Source organism: Pinus tabuliformis, chromosome 9, assembly GCF_031772625.1.
Source record: "Pinus tabuliformis cultivar Carrire ecotype Pingquan chromosome 9, CPIR1, whole genome shotgun sequence".
Lineage (NCBI taxonomy): Eukaryota > Viridiplantae > Streptophyta > Pinopsida > Pinales > Pinaceae > Pinus > Pinus tabuliformis.
Window position 1 is genome coordinate 1,325,389,672 of NC_142307.1, and position 14,614 is coordinate 1,325,404,285.

Sequence of the window (14,614 nt, forward strand, 5' to 3'; positions counted from 1 at the left end):
TATCCCACAAACATAGGCACTATGACACAGGTTGACTGAGTGGAGTCCCTTTCGGCTATTAATAGAAAATATCATTCATAAATGTAGGAAGGGTGAATTCCCATCATAGATCATGCTCACAGTGGATAGGTGTGTCCAGGGCATCAAAATGAATTGGTGCCACCTAATGAACAATTATATCTGAGACTAATTGGATGTTTAACACCATGGGAATGAGTTCCACTACAGACAAGTCTCCTTTTAATGGCATTGATTTCATGGAAGTTGCCATAAAATATGGAATCATAACGACACTATGGTTAAAACATGTTATTGCATTATACAATAGATGACTAGTAAGCAAGAGAAATAGAAAATCTCTTCCGTGACTTTCTCAATGGTATATTGAGATGATTTAGACAACTTTTGAAGCTATTCAGGTTTTGTGCAACATCATGGAGATGATGGAGAGGTATGGAGTTTTTGTTTTTGTTTTTTTGTTTGTTTGTTTGTTTGTTTGTTTGTTTGTTTTTTTTGTTTTTGTTTGTTTTTTTGTTTGTTTTTGTTTGTTTGTTTGTTTGTTTGTTTTTTTAAACTTAATATGCACAAAAATTATATTGCCCCATCTGCAAATCGGTCCATTGAGCTGGAGAATCTCCCATTATGCATCATAGAGTAGGAACCTAGGCATAGTTCATAACTATTTCGTTGATATTCGTCCCAATCCAATTGAGGACGTCAAAGTATTGGAATTGCACACTAAGAAAAATCAAGAAAAATGCAAACTAAACGAGGCATAATGAGCTACATAGAACAAAAATCAATGCATCTCACCATCGTTGGGTCCATCCTAGTCTAAAGGAAAAGAGACCAACACTACGTTAAAGGAGTTACAACAACAAGATAGAGATCAAGTTGAGACCTCTATACCAACATTAGTGAACTAGAGGATCACCGATCCTTTTAGTGAGGAAGAGTCTAATCCACTAGAATCAAGCAACATAAACATTCCTAAAATAGATATTGTGCCCAACATCACCACTCTCGCGACATAGTCCATTTCAACAACCCTGTGAAATGAATCTATTCAAGCTACCAATGCACCAATGAGGTGGGAACTAGTACAAAAGTGCCTAATACAAAGGTCACCCAAGTAGATGCTACCTTAGCAATTTCAATGCCTACCCTATTGTAAGATATTGTTGTTGCATTGTAATCTATGTTATCGAAACGAATCTATTAGATTCCTGTCATCTAAAGAGGCTATTTTTAGGATGAATTAATGGAATATCTTTCCAATTTTGGCTTCCATGAGTCTTATGTGTTATGATGAATGTACTATTTAGTTGTTTAGTAGAGTATTTGATATATATTTCATGAATCCTTATGTGATTGTGTGATATATGAATATCGTATTTTCATGTTAGAATACTTCATCTTTTGTTGAGGATCTCAATCTAATGGTTTTGAAATTCTTGTAAGTGTATTAGTTTCATTATTCTCCAGCATTTGGAGATTGAAAATGATGATGTTTGTAGGGTATTTGTTGACCAAGTACATTAAACCCTAGGTTTGAACTCCATGCCAACAATTTGACATCTTTATTGTTTGGATCTTCCTAAGACAAATCACTCTTCTCTCAAGATCATGAATGTTCACTAATGTATCCATGTTAACAATTTTCTCTTGCATCAATTAATTTTCCAATTTAGTTACAATTCCTCTCAGCTTTGTAACATTAGCTATAGATTATATTAGATCTCTTGACACACCATTTCCTATTTCTTTATGCCATTTTAGTTTTTCAACCACGTACATTTTATCTAAATCAAAATTAACCTTGGTGCTATCACATTCATGGGCATTAATATCAACTTTAGTCTTATATAATTCTGGCTGCAAAATAGCCATACCAAATGTGCTTTTATCATAATTTATTGAAGTCAACAATTTGGGAGGTGCCAACCTCTCATGACTCATTTGAGATACAAATTTTCCTCTGAATAATTTGACCGCCTCTTAGTTAAAATAATATCAATTAAAATATCGATATCCTTTTCACATGTTGATTTAGATAACTCATTTATACTTACAATATCTTGTGACATTTCTTTTGATTTACTAGTTGCTAGGATTTGAACAATGGAAATATGGTTACTAGCATCTTTGTCATATCTTTTCTAGCTTTCATCTATTTCAACATTGTTTTCTCCTTTGATTCTATCTCTATTATAATCCTCTTATGGGTTGCTTCATTGGTTTGAATTACATCTCACTGACTTGGCTTCTATGTTCCTATCCTCTTTTTCAACATGTCCTGCTTGTTAGGGGTGTCCATAACATAGTCCATATCCAACATTGATTCACATCCATTTGGATTTCTTTGCATAGTGGTAATGCAATTTGCTATAATGTTTGCCTTAGTTAAGGTTGATCAACATCAACTTGAAAGACATTAGATTCCACATTTTGCTACTAATTGTTTCCTTTTTTACTACTTTCTTCATGCGTAACAAAATTATAAGTTTTAACCATGTACAATTAATCACTACAAACATATTCCTAATAAAAAACAAAAAAGATACAATGGCACAAACACAAATTTACACAAAAGTTTTACCTTGGAAGTCGAAACTCGGGAAAACTAGTAAGTTTTTTTTCATTATGTTTTATGTACAATGTTACAATACAATATACATCTTGCAACGTACATCAACTACTAATCCAATTGTAGTTCCATAAATGAAACTACAAAACCATGGGAAAAACCACCATGCATCACAAAACCACTTTTAGCAAAATTGTGGGTCGATAAATGCAAAAAAAACACAAAAAATCGCCCAAAAAAAATTCCTCAGGGCGCTACCCCAAATCTCATGCAAGGGTGTTCTATCCCCTTCCATACCTCCAGATCAGGGGGGCTAAAATACCCCCTTTTGGACCCCCATTTTTGTGGTGCATATAAGTCATGCAAAAAATATAACACATACCCAAAAAAACACATGTCGCCCTTGCAAAAATTCTTGGACCTTTACCCAACTTTCTTTCTTTACTAATTTTTATATATCTAGTTTTGCATAATGAATGTAAGGGATAACACTACTTCTGACCCATAGGTTAGAAATTATATGATATGGATTATAATGCTAATTTTTTCCTTCCATAAAATTAAAAAATTGTGTCATCTTTTCTAACACATGTAAAAAAAACTTACTATTGACTAGGACAAAAAAAAATATTCAAGATGTAAAGAAAAGGTAACTTTTTGCTTCCTAGATAAAACAGTTTAGCCTGTGTTTAATGTACTCCATGGAAATTTTCTTTGGGTTATGAACACTGTGAGTAAGTATTGTTAAATATTTGAACCATAACTTTTGAGAGCAATGCATTCTTCAAAAAGGTACTAATCCCTTACCTTACAATCAGGACTTAACTAAAGTTGCTATTTGCATTCTATGAATAACCTAGATAGATGCTCATTATGGAAAATTGTGTAGAAAATATACATGAATTGGTCTACAAATATTTTAAAACCAATTTTTGACCTTGTCATTTAACAATTTGTGTTCATTATATTGCAAGAAGTGAGCTACCATGTGGATCAACCTTATTTAACTCTAAATGTTCGAAATGAGAGAACTAAAAGTACATCATGAGAGAAATCAGGTAAGGTTGGCATATGAAACACATCAAAGAAAGAAACTAGACCAATTGGCTATGTATAATGTTAGATAAATACTTGGAATAGTTAGGTCTTGTTGCTTGTGCAATGTTATTTATGAACCCTATAACAACTCCATCAATTATGCCATCATCATTACACCCCAATATCAACAAGTCATAGAAATTGTTTATTGAGACAAATTTAAAAATACAACAACTTAGAAGGGTAGGATAATCATAGAGATATTTTATCCTATTGGAAAAAACCTCACCAACAAGTTGTGTTGAAGTCAAGGAATTGAAATTTGTACCTAGGGCATCCTCATTTAAGAGTGCTTAATTATTTGACAACAATAACACCTTGGAAATGGCATCAAGGCTAACTAAAAAAATCACTCAAGAACCATCAAAAGACATTACAACTATCTTAGTTGGGTTATAAAGGTTTTCACACATAAAGATAAAATAAAAAAAGGAATGGGTAAGTAGAACAATTTCCTAAGTAAGACCACATTTCTAAGTAGGAAAGCTATCATAAGCATCTTTAAATTGTTTGTAAATAGCTTAATGGAGTTGATAAGATGTTTTCTTAGTAAGTCAAGGTTCAAAACTATCTCCATTTCAGTAGGTAGGTGCTCAGAGTTGGGGTTATGAGTAATGAACTTAGTAGAAGAGACATTTTTTCACTTGGAAGCCATAGTGCATTCAACTAAGGTTCTTTGAAATCAAAATATAACTAATTATAAAGAAAAGCAACTATAAAATTGCCTTGAAGTTGGACAATACCTTATTGCTAGATTATGCTTGCAATGAATTTTCCAACTATTGAACCTTTCCCACGTTAAACACATGTGGGGTTCAAACTTCCTAATACAACTTCTATCATAACATGACCACCTTTATTTGCAAGAGAAGAAAATTTATGATTATTAATGTTGATTGAACAATGTCTTATTCTTGTTTTATGTTTAGGTGATGTGGACCCCTGATGCATTGGATTATCTCATAACTAGCATTAGCATAAACTATTGTGGATCCACTTCAAATAGGCAACTTGTGGATGCAAGGAAGGTGGTTTTGCAAATGATTAGTTTTCCTTTACAATTAACAAGAATTGACCATGTAGATTGGGGTGATTTTAGATTTATAGAAGGAGGTTCTTTAAAGATATATATATCTTCCCTTGATATGTGATGAGAATTGTCAGCCAATGCCTTGCATCCACCATTGGATTTGAGATAAAACCATGTTGGTAAAACATTGTCATTTAACCATTTTTAAAAGTAGGAATTGAAACACATGCTCCAGTTTTTCCACCTGCCACTTGTCGTGAGGATATTGGCGAAGAACATGACATTAATAGTCTGTGAAAAATACATGTCATCACCTTATTTGTCTTACATTTTTCACCCAAATTTGAAGAGGATTTCTTTAGCTTGTGGATGTAGCATCTTAAATAATAATATTTCCATTATATTTAGTGCTTGATCATTTCCTTTGAGCTAAAACTCCATTTTTTTAGAGATGGATACAACAATATCTTTTTTCCAAATACTTTATTTTTCAACATTTTATTTCTTTTTTTTTGTAAGATTAGGCTTTCTATAATATGATAAAAAATACATACAAAGAAAATCATTATTAGTTATCGGTCTGTCACTTGGAAAACTAGACTAGTAGCATAAGTTCAAAATTTTCCTATTACATGTTCTGTGGACTACCATAACATATTTCAAAATGAAACTGTAATTAGAAAATAAAATAAACCATGAGATAACATAAATGACCATGGCTACACTATGATAAATATTTTCCTTAAAAAAGCTTGCTTGCTTTATCGTGATTCAGTTGGAGATTCCACTAGGTTTAGTGGTTGTTGCTCACTATTATTATTCGAAGAGAAGAAGTCTTAGTTTGCTAATTTCTTGGCCAAAATTGAGACTTTCTTATTGAGCCTATCAATTTTGTCCATTATTTGACCCATGAAAATTAATAGTTCTTGTTGAGTGTTAGCTTTGTAAGTTAGTACTCTACCCATGAGAGTTTTGATGTGTTAGTATAAGTTGATAGTATGTATATAGGAGGAAGAGTGAGCCCTAGTAGAGCTTCCCACATTAGGAATCCATTCACTAGTTTCTCTATCTACTTGTCTGTCAGGAATAAACCTTCTATTTTGTTGGACCTAGTAATCTTTCACTTAAGAGGTTGTTCTCTGGACCACTTCAAATATGATGCCTCTATACCTAGTTAGGACAACAGGAGCTTCTCATTAGGGTTGGGTCTGGTCAGTGGAGGGAGGAGGAAGGTTAGAGGCAAAGGAGGGCCCCAACCATCCTTTTATCCCTCCACGTAGTGAAGAAGAGATGTGACATCTAACCATGTAGTAGGGAGACCAGGGAGGCGTTAACCCGAGAAGGGGAGCATGGGAAGGAAAGGGGAAAAATACCATGGAAAAGATAGAAAGAGTTCGGATAAAAACAAGAGGATACTTAGGAGGGGGAGCCGCAAAGATAAGAGGTAGGCTAGAGAGGGATGACAAGATGAGAAGTAGAAAGAGCTCACTCAATGTAGGGAACCATATGAGAAAGGTAAAAGAGTGATGCATGAATGGAAATATCAAAAGGCCATATAAAACACACCTCCCAAAATTAAGAGCCCTAGGGAAGGGAAGTAAAAACCAAAAGATAACGAACCCACAATTCCAATATAACACTTAGAGAAAAGTATCCACAATTGAAGAACCGTCCAAAATATAAATGATAGTTACAACTAACTTGATACCCCTTTGTTGAATTTGCAATGAACTGGAGATAGTGCACCCCGAGTTGACCAATTTCCAACAAAAGATTATTTACAGTCTTACATGCAGCGACAACTCCATCACCAAATTAGTGTTGGCATTCCTTCTTTCTAAACTTAGCATCTCCAGAAATATAATGTTTGTAAAATCCAAGAATTTCCCACGAAAACCAAGATTATACAATGCGATGGTTAACAACATAAGCATCAACCTACCCTCTCTTAACAACCTTGCTCCATCCTGTGTCATGATATGCCATCAATCTTCCTATAGTTGCCATAATTGTCACCCAAACGCTCCTACAAGTTAAGTGCAGGATGGATTTCCTTCTTCGGACTCCCATGTAGCATAGGTCATTACCTCAACCCTCTCCCATGAACAAACCATATTACTTTGTAGGCATAGGTGTACCTCGAGCCATGCAGAGTGCCATTTGTTGGTTGCTCTTTGCCATGTGTTAAATAGGCTACATTCATTTCAAGTTGTGGAAATTGCCACTCCGCATACACACACACCTTGGGAATTAATATTTTAGTTTTAATTTTTATTCTTTTCAACTTTTTATTTTATTTTTATATGTAACATATATTGGGAAAAAACCCTAGACACTTCCCCTCATATCATGGATGTTACCCAAGATAAGTCATGGATTCTTCAGAGCACAAGGCAAGTCAATAAGAAGGCTCAATGTTATCAGACCAATATACCATTATGAGTTCAATATATCACTTATGAGACCATAACTCGAGCGGGGAGGAGGATAACACTCCATCATAAAACAATCTGGGTTAGACTCGATTGACCATTATTTTCAAGACATTAAGTTTTTTTGTTTGCTAACATGTTCGTGACTTGTGGGGCCAGCTTGTGGTCTAAGAAACCATGGCCTGAGAACATCTAAGTTGTCAAAATCACACAACCCTTAACATAGCTGATTTTTTTAGTGTCTCCTTTCGACTACAATGAGTTTCAAACCTTAGTTATTTTACATAACAAAACACTCGAAATCCAATCACACTAATCAAATTTGACATTCAAAACATTAAGTGGTTAGAAGAAAACAAAATTCTCATCTCAACCATAGTTTCATAATTACAACACTATTTATGTAAGTTTTTATTTATCTCTTATTATTTATATTTTTTAAAATATAATTGATTACAATTGAAAGACAATATATTTAATTTTTAATTTTAATTTTTCGTTTTTATTAAACTTCCTTTTCCAAAGTAAAAAGATATTTATAAAATTTAAATACATCATTATGTATATACAACATCTAACTACTTGAAACAAGTGTTGTAGGGCAGTGCCACTCAAATTAGAATTTATTCCATGGGAAAAATTGCACAAAAAATTATAACTTACATTGCTCAATGCTAAAGTAATAGTGGTTAATAGACAAATCAAATCCTATAGTCTTGCTTTGCTAGGAACTAATAAATTGAGATGTGAAGTGGATATGCTAATTGCTTGCTTGGGCACAAGACTTGCATAAATTTTGGTAGGTAGTAACGCTAGTAAGTCTACACATTTACAGTGCTACTCCTACATAAGTGCCCATGTAAACATAATGGTGGATTTTATTTACATATTATTCCTATACATTTTTTATGCAAAGACTTGATTAAATTATGGTGGGAAGTAAGTGATGGTAAATGTGTTATTTACGTGAGTATGCGCTGTTTTCAAGGATTTATTTTTGGATAGTTTTCCTTCAAAGCTTAAAAATAAAAAAGCACTACACAAATATCTAAAAATCATGCATAAATATTGCAACTATATCCATAAATTATGGTATAAAATATACGAGGCAATTATCCACATGGCATTATATTGTGCAAAGGTTGCAATAAAACCTTTGGTCCAATCAAATGTTTGAAATTTATTTTTTAATAATATTGAAAATTAAATAATTATTTTTCAAAATTAAACATTAAAAGTTGCATTAGTCATTGCTGAAGTAATAATGGTCAGGAGGCAAATGAATAGCTAGAACCTTATCTTGGTAAGGACTAATAACTTGGTATTTGTAACATTGAATACTTCTACTTCTATATTTATTTGAATATTAAATATTAACCTGACTTCTAAATACAAAAAAATAAAAATAAAATTTTAATAAATTAAATGCAATTTAATATCATAACTAAAAGATTTTCAACTTCAATAATTTTCTCATGAGTTGTCTTTAGTATGACTTTTTGGATTTTCCGCTGGCATCCGACAGCAAAATTTGTGTTATTTAAAGTGGTTTTTTCATTGCACCCTCAAAAACCCCTAGGGCACTTCCATTATGCAGGATTACCTTTCAACCTTGTAATCTCAATAAATTCCTGCTGAATTTAAAATTAAACCAGAAAAACCCACAAGAAAACTTCCAAAAAATCGCACTAAAGACAACATTTTCTGAATATAAATTTAAAAAAAAAATCATATATAAAATTGTAATTACTAAAATTATAATAATATTATCATATACCTGCACATGATATCGAATCTTAATTCCATACATGAAATTAATTAATTGTGTACTTTACTTTAACTTTTTAAATAATTGTTACGAAACTTTTTATTTTATTTTATTTTATAATTAATAAAATAAATTTTATATTTTTGTTGCTATAAATATTGTGATCCTTTTCCAAATACACTTTGTTACGGTTTTTTAAAAAATTTGATAAAAATTTATGTTCTTTTTCTCAACACAATTTGTTAGTTTTTTTTAGAAATTTGATAAAAATTTATTAAAATCCTAAACTTAAACTATTAAATATATAATTTAAATATCACAGAAGTTTTTCAAAACTCTAAACAAAAAACCAAATTTCATAATAAGACAAAAAATTTAATGTAAAATTCCATTAGACAAAACAAAAAAAATTAGAAAAATTAAAATGCACCTATTTTCATCAATAAAATTAAAACAACGTGATCATGTGCCTAACTATTAGGCTTGATTGCACTTCATTTTAACTACTATCGTTGAAAGAAATTTAAAACGTAGAGGCGGTGAGGTTGTCGTTTGTAGGAAATTTATTGAATGAAACAAGGTACTATAGACAATGGGGAAGACCATCACTTGTTATATACACAACACGTGGCAATGAAAATGAAAGATTGAGTTGGCGATGGGCATGTTACTTGTGTTTGGATGGCGTGCACCAAATCTGTTTCAAAAATTTGGGATACCTTGTCTTGTACAGGTGTCAGGAGGAAGTCTGGGATACTTTCTTACTCCATATTAGGGTTGGAATTTCGAAACAGATACATCAATTAAATTTGATGGTTTTCGAATTTTTCCACTTATATTCACAGTTTCAACAAAATAACTTGTGGTTTTGCAAATTACTTATCAGGGTTGGAATTTCAAAACAGATACATCCTTTAAATTTGATGGTTTCGGCACCTCCCTACCCATATTCACAGTTTCAACAAAAAAAACTTACGGTTTTACAAATTTCTTATTTGTATTTGACGGTGACAGGAAATTTGCCCATCAAATTCCATCCCATAGTGGAAATTTTGGGATACTTTTTCACATTTATGGCTGATGGTAAATATGAAATATCATGCGGTAAGTTAATAATTGGATTATTGTCTTTTATATTTTGTCCGTTGAATGAGAATAATATAGTATTCTAGAAGAAGTTTAGATACTTTCTTCACTTATATAGGGTGACAGGTGTGAATTTGAAATATCTTCTTTCCATTAATATCTTAAATTAGACTTATTTTTCTTTTGAATTTTATTATTGAATAAAATTAATATAACATTTAAAAAAATATGATAGAAAGATAAAAAATCAATCATTAACTTACTATATGATGTTTAATATATAGAAATAATATTTAATATTTAAAATATCACAATCTAAATAAACAAACTGAAATGCTCAAAAGTGAATATGATTGGTCAGGTTTAACTTTTGTTAACATTTTATGTGTGGTGCACTTACAACACATGGGCACATGATCAGTGACGGAATTGGGTGCATCTAATGCCTGCGCTGTCATTGACTACATGCATGGCATTTTCTTTTTAAATTTTTTCAGTATCTTGGGTTGCGTTGCGTTGCGGGAAACGAGCAAGGCCAGGTCATTCCGCTGATAAGTGAAGGAAGGCCAGGTCATTCCGCTGATAAGTGAAGGAAGGCCAGGTCATTTCGCTACTTGAGCTACAGACGTGAGGCCAGAGCAGTGCAGTAGAAGGCGAATGGTCTGTGTGTCTGTGATACAGGAGTAGGACTGAAAATGACTCAAATAGCTGCCAAAAAGCCTGAGGCTGAGACTGGACTCGATAAGCAGGAAATGTATTCTTCTATGGATCGAACCCCACCTGGCCTCCAAGTTACACAAGTTGACAAATATGATTCAGAGCCTAAGAAACTTGGTGGTGCTACTAATGATTCAGGCGAAGGTGGTGGGGAGCTTTTGGATTACCCTAACACAGATTACAGAGAAAATGAAGAAGATTCTGATGAAGATGAATCCATTAATCTTGATGCAGCAAACTATGATTTTGATCCAGTAGACAAGTGTCAACTTAGGGAACATAAGCCCTCGTCTGCCCCAAATGGAACAGCAAAGCCCATTGATATGGATTATAGTAATACCAAGCCCGAAATGAGGGATGCTGCTGATCATGTAATTATAAAGCCCAAAGAGGAGTTGTGGGAGAGGAGGAGAGGCCAGATTTTGATGGAAGGTTTTGTGGAAGAACCTATTTCAAATGAATCGGACCCTTTATGTGAAGGCACTGATACTTCACAATCCTTTTCAAGGACTAAGAGCCTTACAGATGAGGACTTAGATGAGCTGAAAGGGTGTCTGGATCTGGGTTTTGGGTTCAACTATGAGGAGATTCCTGAGCTCTGCAACACCCTCCCTGCGTTGGAGCTGTGCTATTCTATGAGCCAGCGGTTCCAGGATGAGCAGCAAAGGGCCCCTGCTTCTAGCACAGATACTGGCATGTCTTCTTCTCCTGCTGAGGCATGTTCCAACAGTGCCAGCAGCTGTTCACAGCCTTCCATTGCCAATTGGAAGATCTCTAGCCCAGGTTGGTTGTCTTTCAAATATAATAATACTTTTTCTCTCATTTGGGGATTTAACGTTTCAGAATACATGTATTTGTTCTCATCTGAGCTATTGCTTTCCTGTTTTCAGGGGACCATCCAGAGGAGGTCAAGGCAAGGCTTAAGTTCTGGGCCCAAGCTGTGGCCTTTACAGTCCGTTTATGCAATTGATCAATGAAAGGAAGAGCCAGGCCTATGTTGAGATTCAGGACGTTGTATGCCCAATATGAGGCATAAGATATCGAAAATTCCCCCGATTGTTCCTTTTTCCAAAGCCAGAAAGCTGGGCTTGGGGAAGACCTTTTCACTATGTTGGTCCTGAGTCAAGTTAAATTTGTCTTCAATTCGAAACTGGGAGACACAGATTGCAACGTTACTTGGGGATCGTTTAAGACCTGGCTGAGGCTGGGAGATCTGGCTTTCATGGCTTATGAGCAGAGGCATGCTGTGGAGCTACAATGGGTATAAAGCCACCCAAGTAGCCCATTAGAGTAAAACAACACTCAGGCAGGTCTGAGATTAACCACATTAGCTTGGGCTACTAATCATTATTTGTTCTCTGAAACATTTTTAATGTTAATCGAATAAAGTTTGAAAGCTTTTGGCAAACCCTTGTTACTTATATTGTCACTGTTTTTATGTGGATTATTTGCATCCCATACATTTTTTAGCTTTTATATCCATGGTGTCTCCTATATTTGTCATCTCTCATATGTCCTTTCACCATAATAAGGTATAATATGTCGATAAACTATGCTATTATGTATTTAAAAAAAAAACGGTGACTGATATCAAGCATCACTGGATTTGCAATGCCCTTATATTTATCAAACTGAAAGCATGATGAGTGCTGCGTTGTGATCTAACCGGCAATTTTCTTTTTTGTTTTTTAAGATGAGTACTGCGTTTTGATCTAACTGGCAAATTTCTTTTTTGTTTTTTAAAATTGGAATGAGAATTTTTAGAGAATCTGTAACTTCAAAATATCTACTACTACTATTATAACCGATATAATTATTTCATAAATGTCACAATAAAACTTGTTACAACTATTTGATAAGTGCTACAATAAAAACGGTTACAACTATTTCATAAATGCTACAATAGGAGCTATTACAATTATTTCATAAATTCTACAATAAAGCCTGTTACAACATGTCTTCACAAATTCGAACCCACACAACTAGGGAAATGAATTATTTACTAAACCTTTTAAGCAAATTTCACTATAAGTTTGATTGAGTTTTGATCATTACAATGCTGAAAATACACTGTGACGGTGATTCAACTTTGATTATTAAACATTTTGAAGATGCTCTAACATCCTGGAAGATCTTACCTCAGTTCTGGTAAAGATTAGATTAGCCCTTCAGCATAGCTTAACAGACGGTTCTAAGAAATTATTGCCCATCAAATGCCTCTGAATTAGATTATATCTTGTTCTATATTTTATTTTGTATGTTGAGTACATTTGACCATATGGTCTGCAAAGTTATGGTCGGTTTCCTACAAGACCAAGTTTATAAGGACTTTCATTTTGATTTTGAATTGGGTATTCTTAGCACCAAATCTCAAATTTTGTTTGAAAAAAAATGTCTGGCCCCATAACCTGAGGGGGCACAGCAGATCGATGGAGTGGACCGAACCATGAGCCTGCATTTTTTTTAATTTCAGTTATACAGGACCATAGGCTAAGAGTTCCAACCACTGTTCTTGTAAAACATCTTTTAATACTTATTTTGACAATTACATGAAGCACACATTTGTAGCTGCAGTATGCTTCTGTCAAATGGACCATCACTGCATACTTCATAATAATGGAGAAAGCCCTCGTGGGGGAAAAATTCCAGAAATGTATTGAGACAAAAAAATTTGGGGATACAAAAGGGTTTGTTTGGAGGTACTGAGTGGCTCCGATGCAGCTGGTACTCGATGTCTCGCTTTTCTTCCAAGCTCTAAGTATATTTTTAAATCCCCAAAGTTGTTAGGCTTAACTTTTACTGCTCCTGGCAGTGAGGGCTATGGTATCAAGGTGGCCTTTATTCTGTCTACAGATTAGGCCTTCCATCTTAGGAAGAATGGTACCCATTGCTTTTTGATCTGACATAAGTTACATTGGCCCGTGACATAGGCTAACCTGCGTGCCATTTGGCGCCAAGAGCTGAAATCCGTGATGATTGCAACATGCCCCTTGCGTGTAAAGTTGTGTTCAGTGGTAATTGAATACTGCATGTCCAGAACCAGCAAGGGTGCATGAATATACCCCGTCTGCTGTATAGTGACATAAATCATGTTTGTTCTGCTGCAGATCCACCAGCTGGTGTAGTAACCAGTTCACTCGGCCAGTGGATTGGCAAAGCCAGCCTCCTCCGGTCCTTGTCTTGTGCTAGCTGGGGGGTTTTTCAGCAAGTTGGCCATATTCCAATGCAGTATGACCTTGGATTTGCTGAAAGGTACGCCCCCAAAGTGGTAGCCGGTGAGTCACTGATGACTTCCCAGAGGGCTTGGATCAAAGCAATCGTGGAAGTTGAACCTCCGAATGGAAAAAGAAAAAAGAAAGTTTGCCCAACACTGCGGTTGACAATGAGAATCTGTTCTAAAGAGTCAACCATGAAAGTACAGTGTATGACTAGGCAAAAACTATTGCTGTGAGAGAGAGCCAACTGCATTTCCTTCAGTGGTTAACAATGAGAATCTGTTCTAAAGAGTCAACAATGAAAGTATAGTGTATGACTTGGCAAAAACTATTGCTGTAAGAGAGAGCCAACTGCATTTCCTGCAGTGTATCAATTCACCTCTCTCATACCATTGACCTGTGGATGCAGTGCCTAAGCAGTATGTTGCCCATGTACTAAATGGGGCAAGATCTGTTGCTTGTAAGTGGGTTAAAATGTTCCCTGTTCTCTGTAATTGGGATGAGATGTTCCCTGCTGTTCTAATCCTCAGTTTCGTTGTCTCTGAGAGTGAGTTGCTTATTGTCCCAGATAGAACTGATGGTATGCTTTAAATAAGGCCTCTGTTGAGATTGAAAACCAGGCTGGGCACAATGAGCCTTGTGGGATAGAAATATGATGCTGATGTGGGATGGAAATATGAT

The 14,614-nt window shown here is 34.5% G+C and overlaps 1 protein-coding gene across 1 annotated transcript; it reads left to right on the forward strand.

The window, feature by feature from the left end:
* The first annotated feature begins 10,420 nt into the window (after window positions 1-10,420).
* LOC149153412 (uncharacterized) lies at window positions 10,421-12,126 on the forward strand. Its single transcript, XM_089440494.1, has 3 exons — window positions 10,421-10,540; window positions 10,572-11,501; window positions 11,609-12,126. The coding sequence occupies exons 2-3, from the start codon at window positions 10,697-10,699 to the stop codon at window positions 11,686-11,688; spliced, it is 885 nt and encodes a 294-aa protein (XP_089296620.1). The 5' UTR covers window positions 10,421-10,540; window positions 10,572-10,696; the 3' UTR covers window positions 11,689-12,126.
* Window positions 12,127-14,614: the final 2,488 nt, after the last annotated feature.